This window comes from Canis aureus, chromosome 24 (genome assembly GCF_053574225.1).
Source record: "Canis aureus isolate CA01 chromosome 24, VMU_Caureus_v.1.0, whole genome shotgun sequence".
In the NCBI taxonomy this organism is placed as follows: Eukaryota; Metazoa; Chordata; class Mammalia; order Carnivora; family Canidae; genus Canis; species Canis aureus.
In genome coordinates, this window is record NC_135634.1 from 44,256,911 (window position 1) to 44,281,748 (window position 24,838).

Genomic DNA, 24,838 nt, shown 5'->3' on the forward strand with positions numbered 1-24,838 from the left:
ACAGGGCTCATCTCAGGACCCTGAGACGAGGGACTGAGCTAAAATCAAGAGTTGGATGCTTAACCAACTGAGCCATGCAGGCACCCCTATTTGGGCTAATTTTTACTTGTTTATTTATTTTAATTTATTTATTTTTATTTTTTAAATTTTATTTATTTGAGAGAGAGCATGAATGGGGAGAGGGGTAGGAGGGAGAGGGACAGGGAGCCGGATGGGCTTGATACCAGGACTCAGGATCATGACCTGAGCTGAAAGTAGATGCTTAACTGACTGAGCCACCCAGGCACCCCTGTTTGAACTAATTTTTAAATCATATATGATTATGATAAGAGAATACTGCTGGATAAAAAACTTTACAAATCTGTTGATTTTGTGTGAGTACAATGATTTAAGATTAATGCACTGCTTCCACTGTTTAACACGGTGTCTCTTCTTCTGTTCCCCTCCTCCATCTCCAGGCTTCAACCATGTTAAGAGCCTCCTTGGCACCTGGGTAAGTACTTGCTCTTAGGATTTGTTATGTGGAACAGCTCTAGGTAAAACTAGAATTCAAAGTAACTTTCATAAACACTTAACAGCCTAGCTTAGAGTAGTACCTTTGATTTACTGGAGCTCCACGTGGATATTAAAGGAAAGACCAGTCATTATAAGTGACACTGTTAAATTAGAAGTATCTTTTAGTATTAATTCTATTTATTTTGGAGAGATAGCATCAAAAGGAAAAAAATGTTAAATTGTACCTGTGTGTTCTATTCTCTAGAGATTAATCTTCCATCGTAGGGCAGTCAACAGAGTGTTGCAGTGTCTAAATGTTATGTTCTCTGCTGGCTCACATGTGAGCAGGGCCACAGAGTAGCTTTGTGCATGCCTGAGCATTCCTATCCTAATCAATGAGGTTGTCACCTTTGTGGATGTCTGATGTTCAGGAACTTCAGGTGAATATGTTGCAATAACAAGGAAGCTGAGGACCTTCGGCAGAGGCATGAGGACAGGGTGCATTCTGGTGACCCTCTTTGGGGTTCACTGGATGCTGTTAGATTACTCACGGCCTACTTCCTTCCTCAGTCCTGCCTAAGTCTGACACTGACCCATGAGCACAGACTGCCTGGGTTAAAATCCCACCTCTGCTGCCAGCTCTGTGACCTGGGCCACTTATGTAACTTCTCTGTCTCAGCTCCTTCACTTATAAAGACAATAATAACTTTCTTATAGGATTGTTGTGAGGATAAAAATGAGTTAATGTGTCCAAAGCACTTAGGGCAGTGCTGGGGGCTTGATAAACTCTCTGAGTGTTTGCTAATGTTATTCCCAGGGATATAAGAGGCAAGGTCCCCTGCCAAGAGTGAGGGGGTGGGTAGTCAGTGAAGGGGCTTCAGAGGACAAAGGAGAAGGTATGACTCAGTCTTTTTGGAAAATGGAAGAGTGGCTGGGCCACAGAAACGTGGGGCTGCTCAGCAACTCAGCTGGCAGTAAGGTTAGCTGCTCATGTTGCCATTATGGACAAGAAACTATGGCCCACGTTTGATAGCTTTTCTTTCCTCCAGAAGAAGCATCCCAGCTATAGAACAATTTCAGACGTGGCTTTCCAAATGGAGCTCTTTTTTTTTTTTTTTTTTTTAAAGATTTTATTTATTTATTCATGAGAGACCCAGAGAGAGAGGCAGAGGCACAGGCAGAGGGAGAAGCAGACTCCGTGCAGGGAGCCCGACGTGGGATTCGATCCCAGGACTCCAGGATCATGGCCTGGGCCAAAGGCAGGCGCCAAACCACTGAGCCACCCAGGCGTCCCAGAACTTTCTTATCTAGAATAAGACCTGGTTTAGATTTTATTTTATTTTATTTTATTTATTTATTTATTTATTTATTTATTTATTTTTATGATAGTTACAGAGAGAGAGAGAGGGAGGCAGAGACACAGGCAGAGGGAGAAGCAGGCTCCATGCACCGGGAGCCCGATGTGGGATTCGATCCCGGGTCTCCGGGATCACGCCCTGGGCCAAAGGGAGGCGCCAAACCGCTGCACCACCCAGGGATCCCTGGTTTAGATTTTAAATTGAAATAGATTATCTCTCGGGCAGCCCACATGGCTCAGCGGTTTAGCACCACCTTCAGCCCGGGATGTGATCCCGGGGTTCAGGATCGAGTCCCACATTGGGCTCCCTGCATGGAGCCTGCTTCTTCCTCTGCCTGTGTCTCTGCCTCTCTCTATCTCTCTCTCTCTGTCTCTCATGAATAAATAAAATCTTAAAAAAATAGATTATTAAATTTTAAATTGAAAAATCTTTTTTTTCATTGAAATAATTTCAGAGCTGCAAATATTGAACACAGGATTCTCCTATGCTCTTCACCCAGATGCCTGGTGTTGATATTTTGTGTAAGCCTGGTACAGTTATCAAAATCAGAAAATCAGTGCTGATATCATATCACATAATGTACAGGCCTTCCTCACATTTTCCCAGTTGTTCCATTGTGTCCTTTATCTGGTCCAGCATTCAGTGCAGGATCACATGTTGACATAGTTGTCGTGTCTATGTTTCCTTTTATATGAAATCATTCTTCAGTCTCTGTCTTTCATGGCCTTGATGCTTTTGAAGAATATTGGCCAGTTATTTGGAATTGGAATTTTTAAGGTATCTGTGTTCGTTTTCAAAAACAGTAGTATCTACCTCAGGGAAATAAGTCTCAAAATAATCAGTGTGCACATGTTTGAGGCACTGCTGTTTAACGTACAGGACAGGTGAACTGCCTCCCAGTAGTGTTTACTGAGATCTCATCTGATGCCCTGTCTCTAGCCTTTTTTCCTGGGCCTTCTGAGAAGATCTCATTTTGTCTTTTAAAAACTAACATTAAGAAAATTAGCATGTAATATTTCTTTATAATGTAAAACATGCTTATTACAGAAAAGTTGAATGCTATAGGCACATACAAAGAAAATTTTCAGTATCCTCACTGCTGCTCCCCAGAGGTCTCACCTCCATCTCTCTTCCACCCTTTAAAACTAATGACATAAGTGAAATGAGTGAAGGAGACTGGGAGGTACAAATTTCCACTTGTAAAATAAAAACTCTGGGATGCAGTGGACAGCATGGGAGCTATAGTCGATAGCACTGTATTACAAATTCAAAAGTTGGTGGGAAAGTAAATCTTAAATTGTCCTCCCAAGAAAGAAAACGTGGAAACTTTGTATGGTGACAGAGGGTAAAGAGACTCAGTGCAGTGACCACTTCGCACTGCATACAGGTGTCAAGTCATTATGCTGTACACCTGTGACTAATGTAATATGTCTCAGTTACATGTCAATGAAAAACAAAAGAACCTTTCATCATTTTTTTTAAGATTTTATTTTTTAAGGTAATCTGTACCTCCAATATGGGCCTCAAACTCAGAACCCTGAGATCAAGAATCAAATGCTCTACCCACTGAGCCACCTCGGTGCCCCAGGAACCCTTTATCTTGCATCGTTTCACCCATGTCCTCATGAGCCCCTATTTAGTATTGTGCCAGGAGTATTGATCTTAACATTAATATTCCCTGCAGAGTGTCAAAAAAACCAGATTGTTGTTTTGCTTTTGTTTTTTACTTGTTTTATGCTGAAATGACTATAGATTCACAGGAAGTTAAACCCCCAGCACATCTTCCATGACGAAGAAGTTAACATGGGGACAGCGCTGTTAACTAGACCACAGGACTTGCTCCCTTTTCATTGATTCTCCCATGCACTCCAGTTCCCTCCTGTTGAACAAAACAAACTGTGAAGACCAGGCAGTTCAGTGCTGCCCCATGAGGGAGCAGTCCAGTCCACAAACCTGCAATTCCAAACATGAAAGCAAGTCCTCAGTCACTAATCATAACCATATCCCAAACACATACACCACACCACAGTTGTGGGAATACATGTGTGGGATAGATGCATGAGTGTGGTATGTGTGTGTGTGATGTGAGGTATATATGTGAGGCTGTGTGTGTGCGTGTGTGTGTGAGAGTTACGAGTTATGTAAGGCATCCCTGGAGGGCTCCACTCAAGTCCTCTTGAGGAGGTTTTTTTTTTTTTTTTAAGTTTTTATTTATTTATTCATGAGAGATACAGAGAGAAAGAGAGAGGCAGAGACACAGGCAGAGGGAGAAGCAGGCTCCATGCAGGGAGCCCGACGTGGGACTCGATCCCGGGTCTCCAGGATGACATCCTGAGCTGAAGGCACTAAACCGCTGAGCCACCCAGGGATTCCCCTCTTGAGGAGAGTTTGCAAATTTTCTTCTTGCTACTCTCTCCAGAGTTTGAACCCTCCCTACTTCCTTTACTGTCCTGGGGGGATCAACTGTGCACCTCCTCTTCATGGTTTCCTGACCTGGTCTGCCCTTAGCATCCCCTCAGTTGGTCCCTCGGACTTAAGAGGGCCAGCAGCTTCAGGTTTTGGGGAAGAACTCTTGCTGCCTGCTGCTACTGCTGGTCTTCGGGCTTTGCTCCAGGTTCTAAATAGGACTTTGGCCATATGGCAAGTCCTGGTGCCTCCAAGGTGATTCCATTCCCGTTGGATGGAGCTCTGGCCCAATGTGAGCACAGCGCTTTCTAAACCTGGTTAGGCATGGGCTCCTGATTTTGGGAAAGGTGTTAAACAAAACCCCAGTACCTCCGCAGGAAAGGCACAGCGGAGCTCACTAACGCTAGGGGGTGGGCAGCCTGGAAAGCCCTCTCTGTGGAAGCCTGTACTTAGTTCTAGGAGTAGAGAAAACAGCGGAGCTGCTGCTGGTGTCCCAGGACTCAGGAGGTCTAATGGACGTGCCCTTTTGCCCTTTCTCTCTCTTTGAACTTGTGTTGCTGAATAGGAAACTGAAGGATGTCCCATTGCTGCCTTCCTTGGATTATGAGAAGCTGAAGAAGGATTTGATTTTGGGGAGTGACCGCTTGAAAGCCTTCTTGTTGCAGGCTCTGCGCTGGGTACGTACCTTTCTCTTGAAGTTAAGGGGAAAAAAAGGCCATGTTTGTCTTTTTGGCTGGCTACCTTGCTTGTATCTTGTAACCTATCTACAAAATCCTTCTTCGTGCTGCCTGCCAACACCAAGAGCTAAAGTTAAAAAAAAAAGCTTCTAAAGCAGCCCTGGCCTCTTTATAAAAACCCCTGTGTTGCCACTGCCTTCCCTTGGTCGTTTGATATTGTGCCATTTCAAGCCCATCCCTGTGGTCAGTTGTGAGCCACACTCCCAGCCAGCAGGGCTGGTGTGTGATAGCCCAGAGTCATCCCCACATGACAGCTTCATGAAGACATCTGCATTCAGGTGTGACCATGGGGCCACTTGAGCAGATAGCAAGGGTGGGCATGACAAACCAGTCTTTGAGGGAAATAAAACCTCATCTGAATTATTGCTTTTCTTCCAACTCTTCAGGCTGGTCCCAGTTAAGCCAGTGGTTCTCAAGATTTTTAGTTCTCAGACCTGTTTACACTCAGAAATTACTGAGAACCATAGAGGCTTTAGTTTATGTGAATTTTATCTACCAATATTTATCTACCAGTATTAGAAATGAAAACTGAGAACATTTTAAATATTAATTCATGTGAGATAAATAGTCATGAAGCTAGAACATATATAGCATAAATATATATTTTTTAAGATATAAAAAATAACTATTTTCCAAACAAACTTAGTAAGAAAAGCAACGTTGTTTTACATATTGGCAAATTTCTTTAATGTCTGGCCTGATGGAGGACAGCTGGATTCTCACATCTGCTTCCCCATTTGATTCGTCACAGTGTAACACTTTGTATAGCCTCTGAGAAGTTGACCAAGGAAAAGATAAATCAGGGCCTCCTGGCTGACTCAATTGACAGAGCATACAACTCTTGATCTCAGGGTCATGAGCTCGAGCCCCATGCTGGGCATAGAAATTACTTAAAAAAAAATAAAATCTTAAAAAACAAGATAAATCATATCTTAGTATTATTATGAAAATAATCATGATCTTGCAGACTCCCTGAAAAGGAGTTGGGGACCCCTAGAATTCCCCAGACTACACTTTGTGACCTACAGGGCTAGGCCAACACTAGTTGGCTCTTTTACTGGATGATCCATTCCAACGTAGCTTGTAATAGTGTCAGAGCCCTTCACGGATCCCTTAATTTCAGGGTATGTTGGCGTCAAAATGCCTTTGAGCAATTTCCCCATCTCTGTAGAAAAAGGTCTCCTCGCTTGCATTTCTGATGGTTGATAGGCTTCCTGGAATATGGTCCCAAGGAATACCCTGGGGATGCATCTCACATCAGCAGAAAGAGTCCTGGGGTCAGTTGGTGATGCCTGCCTCAGTTAACTAGGCTGAGTGGGCAGCATGAGTCATCTCGGGGGACCATCCCAGCCCCGCACCTGGCCTGTCTCTGCTCAGGTTAGCCGACTCATTCTCTGGCTCCCAGTTTGTCCGCCCAGCACTTCCTCTCAGCCCGTGCTACTGAGCATCTTGGTGAGACAGGCTATTCCTTTGCTGAGTGAATGATGTTGTCACAGAATCACCAGAAAAAATAAATAGGTGTCCAAAGATCTTGTCTGTGTCCCCCTCCAGCTTCTCACGCCTCCACCTCATTCTAGCATCCGGGCCCCAGCTTCAGTGAACTGGACAGAAGGGTGGCAGCCCCCACATGTGGCACTCTTGACACACCCTCTCCCCTCAGGGCTCCCTGCTTGGCCGCTGGGGATCCAGTCTGTCAGCGACACCCCGCCTCTGGAGGCCACCACCTTTCACTCTGGGGGTGGTCTGCTGCTCTTGTCTTCTTGCCATGTTGTTCTTTACACCTCCAGCTCCTCCTCGGCCAGAAGCGGGGCCTGCCATCTCAGGCATCGTTAGTAGGATTTTCCTGGAAAAGCAAGGACATTTGCTCACTTTAGTTATGTCTCTTTCTCATAATTCACACCTGTGCACACTCATAAACACACACACATTTTACACACTCCCCATACAAAATTTTTTTCCTAGCTCTAGGGACATTAAGTAAATTCTTCCTTAACACAAGAGACGTAGGACTTTCAAAATCTATAAAATACAACTTCACCTACTCCTTACACACACACACACACACACACACACACACACACACACACACAGTATTGCTGCATCAGGCCCTGACGTATAAAGTCTAATTTATTGGCAGTGCATTTGCTCCAAGTCTTCCACAACCTGCCTTGTTTCCACGCCCCATTGAGCTCCACCACATGCACCATGTATTTTCATGCCTTCCTGACCCATAACACACTGCTGCTCCCGCCCCCCCCCCGCCCCCCACTCCCCACTATGCTCGTATTCCCCTATGCTGGCTAATAGTCTGCTCATCCTTCAGGGGCCAGCTCTTAAGCCCTTTCCTGTGAGAAAACCTCACTAGATGTTGGTGACCGGCCTCTCCCTTATCTGTACACTTACAGTCTGGGCATTTTACCACTTCTCTGGAGATTTCATGTGTGTAAGTTGACTCCTACATCACCCATTAGGAAGTATGACATCGTAACTTTTTGTTAGTTGACTGGTTGCCTGGGTAACCATTTCCTCCCAACCCCCCACCACCCAACGGTATATTATTTACTTTGGTTAAATGTGTAGTTACTGCTACTGTCATTTAAAAGATACTGCTATATGAACATTTTTCTCCATATTAAGACGTGGGTCTATTTTCTTTTTCTTCGTTTTAGCGCTTGACCACATCCCATCCTGGAGAGCAGAGGGAGACCGTTCTGGAAGCCTACATTGGCAACGACCTCCTGGATTGTCACAGCCACAGCCAGGTCTGTGAGAAATGGGCCAGAGCCCAGCCACGGCCTTCATTTCAAGGGGATGATCTTATATGGTATTTTCAGCCTAGCAACCGTATATCAGCCTTGACCTTCTGTTAGCTGGTGAGATCTGCTATTTGCCCCAGACATTGGCCCCCTTTTCACCTCTAATAGAGTCCTAAACAGATTAGAACTGCTTGATTGAACTCTGGCGCTCTTTGCTGTCATCTTTCCTTTCCCCCAAATCCCAACTCTTTCCCTCACTCCACTGCTTAACCATGAGTCCTATATGACTATATAGGACTATATGAGGTCCTATATGAGTTCAGCATGACTTATGACAGGCAAGGCAGGTGAACTAATTCAATTATTTTTCATCTTGGCTCTATTTTTCATCTGAATTAAGATATGTTAACACTATATTTATATACAGCTTTGGACCAGATAAGTCTGATGATGCAGTGGGAAAAGTATGAGATTTGGAATGAGATTAATAGTTTTCAAAACTCTACACTACTGCCTGTGAGCCAGATAACCTTAAGTAAGTTACTGGGTCTCAGGGTGTTTCCCATCTCTGAGAAGGAGCCGTTACCTACCTCCTGAGGTTGTGGGGATGATTGTGTTTGGCCACATGTGGGAAGTACTTAACCCAGTGCCCAGCACAGAGTAGCCAATACATGGTGGTTCCCCTCCCCACTCCTCCCCCGCCTTACCTGTTATCAGTACCAGGCTTTGCTAGACAGGAGGAGGAGCAAGATCTTGAACGTGGCACATATATTGACACTGCATTTCATTATCTCCACTCAATATTTATCTAAAATGATCTTATTTAGATCATTTGCTTCCCTATTCTTAAGCTTCACAGTATGTACATCGGGTGAAATATCAATACCCCTTAGGATCATTGATGAAACAGCACCCAACAGTGACCCAACATGTTAACCTATCATGCACATAAGTAGTAACGTTCAAGAATTTGGGGTTGCCAGTTTATTCTTTGAAAGTAGTCTTACTGTCCCCATGAGACAGTTGTGTGTTAAGTTTGCAAAATGGTCTCTCAAATTTTTTACTTATTTCCTTTTACTTTTGTTTCTGCTTATATTTGTCATGGCACAGAAACCGACTTATCAGGCATGAAGCAGCTGAAAAATATATTGTGACTTTACAAACTCAAATTCAAAGAGTAAATTCTATATTGAATCTTTCTGAAACTATCTTATTTCATTTCATCTGAGATGCATTTTTCTCCCCTATTTTAGGATTCTGGGAAATTAGAGCATATGTAATAGTTGATGGCCTGTTGTAGTTTATTTGGCTTCTTTTCTTTCTTGGTTGTATATATAAAAAATAACGTGTCCTCTAATGAAAGACATCTTCGGTTTTGTCACAATGCTGTGATCTCTGTAGCCACTGAAGACATGTTATTTCTTCCCCATGTCATTATATTTAATTGCTGTGATTTATTTTAAGTAAGGAATGAGCTGGAGCTATCTTAAGATGTCAGAGAATCTGAGACTCCTGGGTGGCTCAGTGGTTGAGTGTCTGCCTTGGGCTCAGGGTGTGATCCTGGGGTCCTGGATCGAGTCCTGCATCAGGCTCCCCGTGGGGAGTCTGCTTCTCCCTCTGCCTGTGTCTCTGCCTCTCTCTCTATGTCTCTTATGAATAAATAAATTAAATCTTTAAAAAAAAAAGGTCAGAGAACCTGCAGAGCAGGAAATCTCCTCATACAACATGGATGCCCTGTCACCATGACACCAAGATAAAATGGCTCTTTCAGCCAAGAAATTGGACTGGTTGTTTAGTGAGTTCTCCTAGCTGAGCTGTTCTCAGAGTTTAGCGTGCAACAGTCTTATCACTTGGAAAGCTCATTAAAACACAGATTACTGGGCCCTTGTGCTTTCTGTTTAGTAAATCTGGAATGGGGCCTGAGAATTTGCATTTGCAACAAGTTTTCATGTGATGCTACTGCTGGTGGTCCAGAACCACACTTTTGAGCATTACTGTTTTTCCTTCTCTTGTTGGTGGAACATGTCTTATAGTTAATAGCTTTCAGAGAAAGGATGGGTGAGAAGTAGATTTTTTGAAATTATGTATGTCTGAAATGTCTTTATTTTTTGTACAGAATTCTGGGTTGTACATAATTTTCCTTTATTATTTGGAAGACCTTGCTCCATTGCCTTTTAGGTTCCAGAGTTGCTGTTGAGAAGTCCAAACCCATTCTAATTCCTGAGCTTTTGTATATGGCCTGGTGTTTTCTCCCTAGAAGCCTGTTGAGTCTTCTCTTTTCTTTTCTTTTTTTTTTTTAAATACTTTATTTATTTATTTATTTGAGAGAAAGAGCATGCACAAGCAGGGGGAGGGGGAGAGGAAGAGAGAGAAGCTGACTCCCCACTGAGCAGACAGCCTGACTTTGGAGCTCTATCCCAGGACCTCGAAATCACGACATGAGCTGAGGGCAGGCTCCTACCCCACTGATCCACTTGGGTGCCCCTTGATTCACCATTTTGAGTGCATTGTGAGCCCTTTCCGTCTGACAAGTGCAGTTCTGGGAACTTTCCTTGATTTTATTTTGTTAATAATTTCCTCTCTGTGTTCTCGTTTCTCTCTGAATGTCGGACCTCTTGAACTGGTTCTCCAATTCTGTCTTTTCTCTCATATTTTCCATATTTTTCTTCTTGCTCTACTTTCTGGGAGATCTCCTTATCTTTATTTTCCAACCTTCCTGTCCAGTTTTTCACTCCCCCTTTTTATGGTAACCTGGTATTTCATGGATACAGTATAGCCTCTTGAGTCTCTGAGCTGCTATGAATGACATGTTTTTGCTTATCTTTGGTCTTCTTCTCCCTGCACAGGCCTGTTTCCTTCAGGTTGCCCTCCCTCCCCCACATTTGTTTTGAACTTATCTCCCATATTGGGAACTTGCCTCAGGTTTCCGGTAGGCCATGGTTATCTCATAATGTTCTGAGGGGGCGGGAATGAAAGCTAGTTAGAAATTCTGACTATGAGGGTAGGGCCTGTCCACGCAGAGCTCCACTGAGGGTGATCCAAGTAGGCTCTTGAGTAGGAACCTCTGATGTGGAGGACTCTGGTTCTTTTCTCTTGGGTTGGTCATTTTCCTCTGAGAAGAGTCTTATCTCCTCCCTAGAGGATGAGGATCTGGGAGCCAAGTAGGAGAAGAGGAGGGGGTACTCTCTGTGCAGTGTTCATTCTACCTTCAGGCACTGCTCCCTTTCCCCATTTGGGCGTGGAAGCCCTGCTCACTTGTGCCAGGTATCCCCTCTGTTACAGGATCTGTGTCCCCTTAGCGCCCGTGGTTCTTGGTCACGCCACTTCGAAGAATGAAGAGGTAGATCAGACCAAGAGTAGTGGGCAGCAAAGTCTATTGAGCAGGAGTATAAACCTCCCAGAGAGGGGAGGGGGGCCCAAGTGGGTTGCCCCCAGAGTTTCTAAATTTAAAGGGTTTTATGAGCTCTTTTACAGAACTCTCTTAAGCAATCAGGGTGTGCTGAGTCACACCAGTCAGAGCTTTGATCATGTATCTGTCTGCCTATTAGGGTTAATGCCTCTGTGCTGATGGTCTTTTTTTTTGCTGACACTTGGGGGCTTATGTCTTCGCTGCCCCTTGCCCAGGATAGAGACAAATGGTTTGTGGTTAATCATCTTATTTTGGGACATTTTGCAGAAGTCGTTTTTGCAAAGGCTGCAAAACAGAATGCAAGTGTGGTCCTATCTAAGCTGTAAAACAGGATGTTAGTGCTGTTTTAGCCGTCCTGCTTCCATATTTTCTTGTTGGGGACCCTGGCCCTGACCACCTACCTGTCCAACTACTAACACATCCAGAGACCTTTTGTGTTACCCTCGCAAGGAAACACCCCCAGACCGATGGTGGGAATACGCAGGAGGACAGTTGTGGAGGAACAACAAGAGTGGAATCCAGCTGCTGCTTTAACAGCTTGTATTCATTCTTTATTTTTTTTTTCCTTTTGAGGATTAAGTGCCGCAAATAGGGTAATTTCTCATTGCCTGTTGCTGCCTTCGAGACTTGGCATTCTTGGTTCTGCTAAGTCTTTTACCCTATATTCCTGATTCCAAAATTATGTTGTTACATTTCTTCTGCTGTCTCTCTGTCCTTCAGAATTTAAATCTTTTTTTAAAAAAAATCCATTCACTGTAGTTTTACTGTGGTTTGCAGGGAGCAAAATTAGATGCGTCTATTGGACCTATCATTAACCTGGAAAAACATGAGCAACAATAATAGCAAACAGCATTGCCTCCCTTGTGCCAGCCACTGGCTAGGTGCTCAGTATAATTCAGTCTTTCAGTTTAGAAGTCTGAATAACTGATTTTTGTCAACTCTCATAAAAAATCCGTTGGAAATTGAGACTTCCAAATGAAGTGTTGACTTTAGTCTGTTTATTTCACCTCTAATAAATTCGCACAGAGGCAGAGAACAGCAGACCCATAGAGGAGATGTATGTTTGGCTGTTTTCTTTAACCTCATCATTTTCCTCTTTGGATGTGTCTCCCCAGAGGACTGTGCTCCAGCTGCTGCATTCAAAGAGCGAGGTAGTACGGCAGTACATGGCCCGGCTCATCAATGCTTTTGCATCCCTGGCAGGAGGTAAATCATTAGCTTTTCTTCAAAGAGAACAGCTAGGTCTTATTTAAGGCATTTTGTTCCTCTGAAAGCAGACATTCTTCTTCAGGTTTCTTAAAGACACTGTATATTTCCTCAAGAGATCCCTGTGCAGTGCATCGAAGGGGTCTTTTGCAAATTGGTTGTTGTCATATTGCTTAGTTTAGTCAGAGCAAATTTTGATGGTTTTAGAGTTTATTCCATAAGCCTTCTTATTTTATTTTAAAGCTTTCTGGTTTTTTTAACAGTGCTAGTTAGATTGTTTTCAAGTATATAACAGGTGATGCATTTTCTATATTTTTTTGCTTAAGGCAAAATAAGGTTAGTGAAATAATCAAAGCTGATTCCCAAAGCACTGCACCATTTCCTTCAAAAGAGTACAACCTCTTGGGACACTTGGCTGGTCAGGTTGGTGGAATGTGTGACTCTTGATCTCTTGGGATTGTGAGTTTAAGCCCCACAGTGGGTATAGAAATTACTTAAAAATAAAATCTCAAACAAAAAGTAGATAACCAAGAAGATCTGAATTCCAAAGATAATACATACCAAAGCTGAATTCAAAATGATTTTATGGAGCATCATTATCTTCTATAAGTTCTACTTTGTTTCAGCTTTTTAAATGTAAATAAAGGGAGTTTTCAAATTATGAATATACGATACTCCAAAAGTTGGTTCACCCATTCATGTGCTTATTCTTCCATCCATTTAGCAGACATTTATTATGAGTGACGGTGCATGCATTAACATTATCAAGACACACGTCCACAACAGGCTAGTGATAACTCAGGGCTTCTTGTAGGGTCGCAGCTATGGTTCCCAACTCCTCTAAGCCACAGGGTGTGTCTAGAAGGAGCAAGGAGTGTGGCCAGAAAGCACTACTGCTTGGCTGCCTCTATTATAAAGACTAAGGGACCCAAAACATTAGAGATTCCTTATTCTCTTTCTCCTGGTAGATCTGGCAAGGCTCCCCACAAAAGCATAGTGATGAATTATGTTTAAATATTTTTTGTTTATTTATTTTAGAGCAAGTGTGTATATATGTGAGCAGGGATGGGGCATAGGGCGAGAGAGAGAGAAGCAGACTCTCTCCTAAGTGCAGAGCCCAACTCTGGGCTCGATCTCACAACTTTGAGATCATGACCTGCACTGAAATCAAGAGCCGGAGATGTAACCAGCTGAGCCACCCTGGTGCCCCATGATGAATTATGTTTTTATTATAAGTAGAGTGGTTTTCTCTTCATTAGATAGTTGATTGAATAAAACCAACTTTGCAGAAGAAATATGTTTTAAGTTTTTTAGAACCTAAAATTACCCGGTCTCTACATGTGTTACATGCAAAGTTTTCCTAGAAAGTGGTTTTGGGGTAGCCCGGGTGGCTCAGCGGTTTAGCGCCGCCTTCAGCCCAGGGCGTGATTCTGGAGACCCGGGATCAAGTCCCACGTCGGGCTCCTTGCATGGAGCCTGCTTCTCCCTCTGCCTGTGTCTCTGCCTCTCTCTCTCTCTGTATCTCTCATGAATAAATAAATAAAATATTAAAAAAAAAAAGAAAGTGGTTTTGGAACATACACCTAACAAGATAAATTCTTTCACTTGTGCATCTCTGGTTATATTACTAGGTCGCCTCTACCTGGCCCAGAGCACAAAGGTGCTACGGATGCTGGAGGAAAGGCTGAAGGAGGAGGATGAGGACATCGTCACCCGTGAGAACGTTCTTGGGGCCTTGCAGAAGTTCAGCCTCAGGTGCTGACCAGGCAGGAGGTCACAGTGGCTCCTGTGAAACCAAATAGGGCTTCTGTGAGAACCGCTTAGTCCCTGTGGCAGTCCAAGATCCAGATGACATTTTCTGTTAATGTTTAGGAGAGGTTGGGTGATTTTCCAAGATAGAACTAGAAAGCTTATCTTGAATCCTCGACACCCTCCTGCTCCAGCTGCTGCGGAAGGAGGAAGCTCTGTCATGGTCTTCTCATGAACACAGCTGGTGCTGGCCAGAGGCTGGATTGTGTTTCAGGCCACGTGCATGGTATAGAGACGAGCGCGTGAATAAAACCTGATAGAGCTCACTGCCTGCAATTGGCTCACTGCCTGTAAATAAATGGCCACAATGGGTGTGGTGGGTAGCTCTGTGGAAAACAGGGTGGGGGACTTCTGCTTCTTTGTCCACCCTGTGGTTCGTGGTCTCCATCTGGACCATGTCAGGACTTGGATCTTGTATCCACCTAGAGCTTTGTTTTCATTAATAGCTTTATTGAAGTGTATGCTCATAGCACAAAATGCACCCCTTTTAAGTGTGCCGTTCAGTGATTTTTTTAGTAGATTTACAGAGTTGTACAACCATCACCACAAGCTAATTTTAGAACGTTTCCATCCCCACACAAAGAAGCCTCATGCCCATTTCCTGTCCTCATTCCAGTCCCAAGTAACCACGGATTTGCTTTTCGTAGTGTTACCCATAATGGACATTTTTAGATAAATGCAATCATATAATATGTGTTCTATTGTGACTGGCTTCTCTCGCCTAGCATAGTGTTTTTGAGGTTCATTCAAGTTGTAGCCTGTGTCAGGACTTTGTTCCTTCATAATGCTAAAGAATGCACCATTCTATGGATAGACCATGTTTGGTTTATCTGTTCATCAGTTGATGGACATCTGGATTGTTTCTACTTTGGGGCTATCACAGATAATTGTGTTCTGAACATTTGCCTACAAGTCTTTGTGTGGACCTGGAGTCGGTCCGTGTCTAGGAGTAGAATAGCTGAGTCATATGACATTCTTCCAGCATGTGGGTTCCTTCTGGAGCACTTCACTTTCTTTTTGCATTAATAAGAATTCTAGTACCTTGAGTCCTCAGCTTTTTCTGACCATCAGTCCTCTTCTGGACATACTTTTCTTCCTGTCCAATGTGGTTAACATTTGATTGACTCTCGATAACCCAAAGCCTGCAAAGTGACTTACTCTAAGTGTGCACTTTTAGTGAAGGAAAGTGGTAGGTGTTTGGTTCCTGTTTTTTGCTGAGTCCCTGCCAATGAAAAGTTCTTGTTCTAACTATGTGAACTGTAAATAGTAAATTCCAGAGTTATTTTTCCTCAGATCATATGAACACTTGGTTTCTGTTTATAATTTACCTTGATGTTGACCATATTTGGAAAATTTTTGGAAACTTGGTAACTATAGTAAGATATAATGAAGACATGCTTCCTCCTGGTAATACAGATATTTACTGCCAGTTTTTTCTGTGCTTCAAATAGTAATAAGCTATTCTGTTCTGGAAATATGCTTAATGTTTTCACCATTTGCTAGGGTCTGTACAATGAATGTAGAAAATAGTTAGGATTACCAAGAGAATGTAGCCTTCATTGTATTCTAGTAAATTTAACTGAATAGGTGAGTGTGGTGTTTCAGAAAAGCACAAACTAGCACCTGGCTGGCTCGGTGAATAGAGCATATGATTCTTGATCTCAGGTTGTATGAGTCTGAGCCCCATGATATGTGTAGAGATTACTTAAAAATATAAAATCTTAAAACATATATATACATATATGCTATATATATATATATATATATAGCATAAACAGATACTGTCCTGGGTGGGAGTCCTACCATAACCTGTTGATTAGGAGATGTGAGTGATGGTTCCCCCATGATGTTTTGATGTTCAAAGAATTCTTCTCTGGTGATATCATCATGCCTAATCTTATCAATTCTTGCAGGGCAGGGAGGAGCAGATAGAGAAGGAGAGAGAATCTTAAATAGACTCCACGCTGTGTGTAGAGCCAGACATGAGACTTGATCTCACAATCCCGAGATCATGACCTGAGCTGAAATCAAGAGTCAGACGCTGCACTGAACTGAGCCACCCAAATGCCCCTAATCTCATCAATTCTTAAAGCTGGCATGAAGACATTCACCATAACACATTTTGATGAGTGTTAGATTTTGTAAGAATTATACCTGGACTTTGATGGAATATAATTCTGTATAAATTGTATTGCCCACATCATTCAACTATCCGTACTTTACAGAGACCTGAATCAAAATGAAATTGAGCTGGTTTTTGGCTTTTCTTCATTTTTACACAGCTCAAAAGTGCCTAGCCAGACTAGAGTTTACTAAAAATCTATTTGTCGATGAACTATTTCTATGGCTGTCTCCTGGGTGAAGTGAACCAAAAGCTATCAGTAAATATTTATTAAATATTTGATGTAATTCTCTGCTAACTTTAAATATTGAAAAAGAAACTTTCAAAGTAGAAGGCCTCCTGACTGCCTTATCTCCCTCTAAATCCTTAGGGATACCCGCAAAAGGTAAAGAATTTGTTATTTCAATTGTGTGAGTCTAACAACAAAATATTCTTCAGAGTCTGTACCTTCTGCACAGTTTGTCTTGTCTTTTTTTCTTAAGATTTATTTATTTATTTGAGAGAGAGCAGAAGGAGAGGGAGAGAGTCCTCAAGCAGACTCCCCGCTGAGCACAGAGCCCGATGGGGGTGCTTGATCCCAGGACCCTGAGATCATGGTCTAAGCCTAAACCCAAGAGTTGTATGCTCATCCAACTGAGCCACCCAAGCACCCCATCAATTTGTCTTTTCTGATCAGCATGTACATCACCATGTACTCTTACAGGGAAGGTTTCTTGCCAGATTTGTTAACCTGTAGGCTTTTGCCTCCTAGGCGCCCGCTGCAGACGGCAATGATTCGAGACGGCCTCATCTTCTGGCTGATTGATATTCTGAAGGACCCTGACTGCCTGTCAGACTATACGCTGGAGTACTCGGTGGCTTTGCTCATGAACCTCTGCCTCAGGAGCGCAGGTCTCAGAATCCCCTGTCCCCGTGCCCTCAGGTTTTGGTGTGGGGGAGGGAAAGAGAGCCTGGTCCTCAAGCCTTGATGACCACCCAGCCTGACATGGTTTGCCTTTAGTCTTTCTCATAGAAAACTGAAACAGGGGCAGCCCCGGTGGCACAGCGGTTTGGCGCTGCCTGCAGCCCAGGGTGTGGTCCTGGAGACCTGGGATCGAGTGCCACGTCGGGCTCCCTGTGTGGAGCCTGCTTCTCTCTCTGCCTCTCTCTCTCTCTCTGTGTCTTTATGAATAAATAAATAGGGATCCCTGGGTGGCGCAGCGGTTTGGCGCCTGCCTTTGGCCCAGGGCGCGATCCTGGAGACCCGGGATCGAATCCCACGTCAGGCTCCCGGTGCATGGAGCCTGCTTCTCCCTCTGCCTCTCTCTCTCTCTCTCTCTGTGTGACTATCATAAATAAATAAATAAATAAATAAAAATATTTAAAAAAAAATGAATAAATAAATAAAATCTTTAACAAAAAAAAAAGAAAGAAGAAGAAAGAAAGAAAGAAAGAAAGAAAGAAAGAAAGAAAGAAGAAAGAAAGAAAGAAAGAAAGAAAGAAAGAAAGAAAGAAAGAAAGAAGAAAGAAAACTGAAACAGAAGTAGAGTATAAAACATTTCCAACTAGTAATACAGTTGTTGAATCCCTGAAGCCAGATACCATTCTGGCCTTGGAAAGAGCATTTTATATGTATGCAGTGTCTGAATTAAGAGGAAATTAAAACAGTTTACATTTTTCTTCATCTTCATCTTCGAAGTTAGGAAGAATTACGATCCATTCTGTCCAAAGACAGAGAAATATGTTTCCAAAATTCTACAGGGATAAGTAAGTTGGTGGCAGAGCAAGGATGTTCGACTGTGCTCCCTTCTCCTAACCACAGCAGTCTCTCCCACTTCACTCCCTGGAGATGAGATACTCATGTGCACATCTCATTTGATCAATAAAGGTAGTGATAGCAGCTTTTCTATAGATTTCATCCCATTTAAATGATCTGTTACCTAGACTGGAAGAAGTGTCTTTATTTTATTTATTTTTTTAAGATTATTTATTTATTTCTGAGAATACACAGAGAGGAGAGAGAGAAGCAGAGACACAGGCAGAGGGAGAAGCAGGTGCCATGCAAGGAGCCTGACGTGGGACTCAATCCCGGGTCTCTAGGGTCAGGCCCTGGGCCAAAGGTGGCGCTAAACCACTTGAGCCACCAGGGCTGCCCAAGAAGTGTCTTTAGAAGAGGTGCCAAGTGCAGCCTGTGGCTGATACCAGTCTGAGCAGCCCCAGTTTTGGGAGAAGGTTCTATGAATAAATAGCTCAGGGGTATATGTTAGAAGCTTTTTTGCCCTTGGATGCTTTGTAATCTGAACCACTCATGTGCTGTTTACTGAGCAAATGTGATTCCAGTCTTCTCTTAAAAAACAGCATATGCAAAGCAAATATCCTAACTTTAAAACATTTATCAGATTCTAATCAGCTTTTCTTAATATCATCAATGTATTTGCTGTGATTGTTATGATGTTTGGATGGCGAAAACATCTGTATGATTTTTATGATGATGGTCTGCACACCTGGGAGGCAGAACATAACTCTCTAATCTATTGTGTTTTTGCTGTCATGAATAGCTCTGTTCTCTGCACCATCATTTACTGAGTACCTGGAATGCACAACCTATACTGAGTTACTTCATTCTGCATCACCTTTTGAAATAGGTGTTAATAGTCCTTAAGGAACCCCAGGAGGAGGAAACTGGGGCCCAGATTGGTTAAGTGACTCACCCAGGGTCACGCAGTTCATAAGCAGAGGAGCCAAGATTTGCATTCAGGTCTGCCCGACTTGAAACTGTGTGCTTCGGAGTTTAAACATGTCACATTTTGTTTTGTTGTTTTTTCTCAAGGGAAGAACATGTGTGCCAAGGTGGCAGGCCTGGTGTTGAAAGTTCTTTCGGACCTACTTGGCCATGAGAACCATGAGGTACTGGGCCAGCGCTGCTAGCCTTGGGCTTGGGGGAGGGCTGGCCCAGCTAGTGAGTGAAGTTCACTCCTCCAAATACTGGAACTGGGAAGCTGGAGTTGATCCCCGACTCCTCATTTCCTACTGCCCTGCCTCCATGGGTCTGTGCCAGCTCCCTCCCAGGCCTTCTCCTCCTTGTCACTCACCCTTCTTCATTCTTCCCCCACATCCACTCTCACCATGGTGGTACGTAGCCTGAAAATTTAGTTAACATTTTGGGTTGCATGTATAATTGTGTAAGTTGTATTGCACTCTAGATCTCATTCTTTTCTTGCCTTTTCACTATCCTATTAGAACTTTTCTGTGTTGCTTTGTATACATCTCATTCCTTAACTCTCGCTACTGCAGAACAGCCCATGTTTGCAGCCCTCCCACCCAGATCCCCAGGCCTGTCCACCTCAGTGCCTCCAGCTCTCAGTCGCCACAGCAGGCCTCAGGACACCACCATACTGGCCCCCTAATGGTCCCTGGGGTACAGACATACTCGTCACTGCTGGCTCACCCCGTGTTTCAGTCTCAGGTCGGAGTCCTGCCACTCTGTCCTACAGCATGGCTGTACCAGCTCCTACTCTGTGGCCTCCCCAACACTGGTGTGATTTTCTGTCATCTAACCTATGGGCTGCAAGCCCTTTTAAAATAAAGTAGAGGTCTTGATAAACTAACAGAAACTTCTAAACAGTGTGAGTATCCTTTCCCCGGTTTTCTACAGATGCTTACACAAAAACCATGGCATCACTTTGCACCTGAAGCCAAAACCCCAAACAAAACCTGATCTCGTTAGCCAGATCAGGTGCAGAGGTATCTTAGCAGGACAGGACTGAGTACTGCTGGGTCAGAGTGAGGCACTTAGTATTCCTGCATCCGGTCCCATTTCAAGCAGCTCCCCTTCTGTTCATTTCTCTCACATCTTCCATCCCTCTGGCCCCACCAGCTGAGTGCCCCGGGCTGCTTCAGCAGTTGAAGAGTTGGTGGTTAGTACAGTGTGTGCATGCTTTTTATATTTTAAAATCAAGAGCTCTTAACTTCTAGACTCTGTTCTCCATTTTATTCAATTAAGGCAGTTGAAGCCTGTAGGAAATATATTCTGTCTCTAATAGTAAATGTTGGTTTCAGGTGTTGGAACCAGTATGTTACAGACTAGACCAGAGGACTTAAATCTTGTTATAATTGTTACAAATATATTTGCCTTGAAGGTGAGCTAGAAAATCTACCTGTACACATGTTAGAACCTAGAAATGCATTCACTACATAAATAAATGCTACATACATCAGTCTTGTGTGAGATAATCGTGGTCTTGAAGGATGAAACCCAGGAGCCATAAACGGAAAGATGCACATATTTAACTCTGTGAACATTAAATTTCTTTTTATGTAGAAAGAGGAATGAGAGTCAGTGGACAAATGATACCCTGAGAAAAAAATTTGCATCACAGGATAAAGGTGTAATACTCTTTATATATGAAGAGCTCCTATTAATTAATAAGTGAAAGAAGAAAAGGATAAAGTACACGTGGGCAGTTTACAGAACAGTAAATCCTGATGACCTGTAGACAAAGGCAAGATGTTTAGTTTTGCCAGTAGTCCAGAAAATTAAAGTAAGAACAACAATAAGATGACTTTTTCTTTACCCATCAGATTGGCAAAAATTAAAGGGTAATAAAGTCCAGTGCTGGGAAAGAACGGTGGGAATGGGCCCTCCTCCATTGCCATGGAAAGTGGAGCATAAAGTGTGCTCCAAAGGGAGCTCTCATTTATCAAGTACCTGCCATATACCATGTCCTGGGTGGCTTGATGTTGGGGTTACCTATGTACATAAAACATGGGCCCAGTTCTTGAAGAGCTCACAACAGAGGAGACTTAAGTATAAATAAAAAATATATACTGAATCCAGTGTGGTAGTGGAGGGATATACAGGGAGCAGAGCAGAGTGTGGTGTGTGGCGAGGGGCCCCGTAAGTACTGTGGGATTGATCTGTACAGTGTAGCCTACATGGTGGCAGGCAGGAAGGAGCAGGGGGACATGATAGTGAGGCCAAACCTTGAAGGGCCATGTGTGCTGTTCCAAGGAGTTAGGACTTTCCAGGTAGGCTCTAGAGAAGATTTCCAAGGTAGGAAGAGGGATGATTTGGCCCATGTTGCAGAATTTTGGCAATGATATGATTATTGAACTAAAGAGTGAACATCAAAGACAGAGACCCTTTTGGAGATTCAGTGTCACCCAGGTCAGAGACCATATCTGAACAAGGACAGTGACAATGTGTGTGGGAAAGAAGAGTTCCTATCAAAAGCAGCTTAGCAGCTCATCACTGGAAAGCAAAAGCAAGAGCATTCAATAACGACTTCAGTGGTTCTAGTCTGATGATCAGCACAACATTAGTTAAGCAGTGAAACACAGGAGTGAGCTTTAGGAGCCAATAATGAACTTGGCTTTGAACTCTTAGTTGTAGTTGTAGCTGTCACTAGGACATGTGAGTGGAGATATCTGTCATTTGGAAACACGCATCCTGGAGCTCAGGAAGATGGCACTCTCTCTCCTCGGTAGCCAGGTTATTCTTGAGTAGGGTGTTTGATCGTTGAGTTGTACAGTATTTGAGAACTTGCACATGACTGTTCTTTCTCCCCTTAAAGATACAGCCGTATGTGAATGGAGCTCTGTACAGCATCCTCTCTATTCCATCCATTCGTGAGGAAGCAAGAGCAATGGTAAGAAAATGTGCTTGAGAAATTTATAAGCTTCCGTCAGTGCCACGGTTCAGAAGCTATTAGAGCAAGGAGCTCTCAGACTGTGCTCCGTGCACCTTGGGCTCCATGGCTTGCACATGTGAACTCCCTGAAATTGTATGCCAAGCACACATTTGCAGTTTTCTGGGGAGAGAATCTGTAGCTTTTATCAGATTCTCAAAGGATCCCTAACTCCTAAATCTTAAGAACTTCAGTGTTAGAGGGATACCCAAGTGGCTCAGGCAGTTGAGCATCTGACTCTTGATGTCGGCTCAGGTCATGATCTCAGGGTTGTGAGACTGAGCTCCACATTGGGCTCCACACTGGGTGTGGGGATTCTCTCTCCCCTCTCCCCTTCGCTTATGCTCTCTCTCTAACAACAAAAAGAAAAAAACTAATGTTAGAAAGTTCCCAGCAGGCTTATTTTTAGAAAGTTAGAGATATTTTTTTAAGATTTTATTTATTTATGAGAGACAGAGACAGAGAGAGGCAGAGACACAGGCAGAGGGAGGAGCAGGCTCCATGCAGGGAGCCCAATGTGGAACTCCGTACCGGGACTCCAGGATCATGCCCTGGGCCAAAGGCAGAAGCTAAACCACTGAGACACCCAGGGATCCCCTAGAGACATTTTTTTGTAATGGTTTATTTTAATTTGGAGGCTTTTGAGAAAGCCTATGGATTTCATAGTAGGGGGAGCTTAAATGGTGAAATGGAAAAAGCCACCACTGAAATGCACTCCCAGGATTCCCAGAGGGCCTGTGGTACAGTGAGAACTGATGCAGACTAGACACAGCCTGCAGGTGCTCAGCAGCCAAAGGAGCCAGAAACTCTCCTAAAGATGACAAAACTGGTACCTGGTTTGGCTGGCAAAGAGTAAATGCAATATTTAATGTGTTTAGTGTTTGTATTGGGAGTGTAAAACAAGCTCCAGGTGATTAGCATCTTTTGAGACAAGTGTTTCTAGATCTAATCAGCAAAAGCTCTGAAGTTTTGTCCTTTTTCCTGTAACATGAAACTAGGTTAACAGTGTACATATTAAATGCTATGATGAAGAGATTAAATATTTCCAGTCAAAAACTGGCCAAGTTCAGTTTGAGACCAATGAAAGAAACATGTTTCTCCACTTAATTTTGCTTCCTTAGAAGAATTGCTAAATCTCCTAATTAATCATCTAAAATTGTATCAGCAGTTATGCCAAAGATAAAAACTTAATTAGGAGCCACTCTGTGTGGTCATAGTAAACAATAGAACTTAATTGCCTATGTCTTTAAAAAATAAAATAAAATCTGCTATTTTAATACAGAATGGAGGAACTAAACTTGATTAACCTCTGCATTATGGTCATTCCAGTGAGAGGAATTGTCAACCAAAGCAGAAACAAGGAAAAAGACATGTAGGCTGAAGAGAAAGAATGAGCAGAGGTGGTATGGATCAAGTAGCATGAAAGGCAGCATGGAGGAAGGACACCCAGGGCAAGGGGCGGAAAAGAGAGGAGGGAACAGCAGTAAAGGGACAGGGCGTGGGTGGGGAGGAAAGACTCACGGTTGTAGGATGTGAGAGTGTGACCCTTAGAGATCATCCAGGCCATAGAGAAAAAATATGGAGGAAAGGGACCGTGCCTCAGAGACCTGGGGGAACGATACCCAGAGGTCTCACACTTATGTACCTGGAGTCCAAGGAAAGGAGTATATGGCATAATAAGAACTGTGTGTTTGCAACTGTGTGAAACATTTGTGTGCTTGTGGAAGATGACAAAGAATACATAAAAATTATATCAGTACCGAATGCTATTGTGGTGGTCTTAAATAATAGTTCCCAAAGTGGAGGAAATAATAAATGAGTGCACTGAGCCTCATTTGAACTTGAAGAGACTGCCAAGGTCTGGGGCAGGGGAGCAGTTCGGTCAGTAGGGCTGCCCTCAGGCCTCCTCCAAAGCCTCCTGCATCTAGGGCTGGAGCAGTTGTCGGCCACAAAGCTCTTTCTTAAAATTTAAACACCAGCCAAACACTCTGCCCTGAGCTAGAGGAGACTGCAGCCCTCTTGGCACCCTCTTCCTTGATCCAAGGACCATCCAGAGCTGTCCTTCAGGTTCTCTGTGCGCTTACCTAGCTCTGCCTATCAGTTAATGCTCCTGTTCTTCAAGATGCAGTCCTAAGCCTCTCACTCTTCTGAATGTTGTTTACTCCCTCGGCTTCAGCTACCAGATCTCTCTTCTGAGCCACCAAATTCTTCTGAGAATAGCAAGCACTATTTATTGAGCATGTGTTATATGCCAGCAGCTGGACTAGATAGGACTTTTTTAGGTATAATTTATGAGCAGTGAAATGCACAGGCCTTACGTATACAATTCAGTGCATCTAACAAACATGCATCAACATAACCGGTACCCAATTTACATTCTTTATCTTTTAAAAATTTCCTGTTAACTCGAGTTAACATCCTTATTTTAGAGTTGAAGTCACAGGCTGGGAGGAACTAAGCAGTTTGACCAAGGTCACACAGTTTCCTGAGGGAGCTCGGATACAATCCAAACTTAACCCTCTAGGAGGTAATGCTCTGTTCTAGACGATAGGAATTCACCATGTTCAAAACTGTACTTGGCCTGTCTTTGATTCAGATTCTGCTATTGATTCCAAACAGGCCTACATTAAAAGAGGGAAATACTGGCTCATTCCACTGAAAAGTTCAGGCATAAGATTCAGGCAGAGCTTGATCAGGGTTCACATGTCACTAGATCCATTTCTCTCTGCTTCCTCTGTTTTGGATTCATTGTGGTGGCAAGAAGCCTCATCAGCTCCTGCCATCCATGCTCATCCACATCTCTCTCCCGGAAAGAGGGAAGAGGAAGAGGGAAGACGGGAAACAGACATCTGTGCTTGAGTCAGTATCTTACCT

At 43.3% G+C, this 24,838-nt stretch overlaps 1 protein-coding gene and 1 long non-coding RNA gene across 7 annotated transcripts in view; one reads left to right on the forward strand and one right to left on the reverse strand.

Moving 5' to 3' along the window:
- ARMC9 (armadillo repeat containing 9) overlaps positions 1–24,838 on the forward strand; it is a 148,057-nt gene that overhangs the window by 46,058 nt on the left and 77,161 nt on the right. For all 6 annotated transcript variants that reach the window (XM_077869197.1, XM_077869200.1, XM_077869201.1 and 3 more), the window contains 8 exons: positions 459–493; positions 4,825–4,936; positions 7,666–7,758; positions 12,277–12,367; positions 13,999–14,122; positions 17,050–17,189; positions 19,108–19,184; positions 21,851–21,925. In XM_077869197.1, the coding sequence (XP_077725323.1) occupies positions 459–493; positions 4,825–4,936; positions 7,666–7,758; positions 12,277–12,367; positions 13,999–14,122; positions 17,050–17,189; positions 19,108–19,184; positions 21,851–21,925 (747 nt within the window). The remainder of the gene's footprint in view (positions 1–458; positions 494–4,824; positions 4,937–7,665; positions 7,759–12,276; positions 12,368–13,998; positions 14,123–17,049; positions 17,190–19,107; positions 19,185–21,850; positions 21,926–24,838) is intronic.
- On the reverse strand, positions 5,918–7,477 carry LOC144296196 (uncharacterized). Its single transcript, XR_013363349.1, has 2 exons — positions 7,400–7,477; positions 5,918–6,839 (listed from the first exon to the last, which is right to left on the reverse strand). It is a non-coding gene; the product is annotated as an uncharacterized LOC144296196 (long non-coding RNA).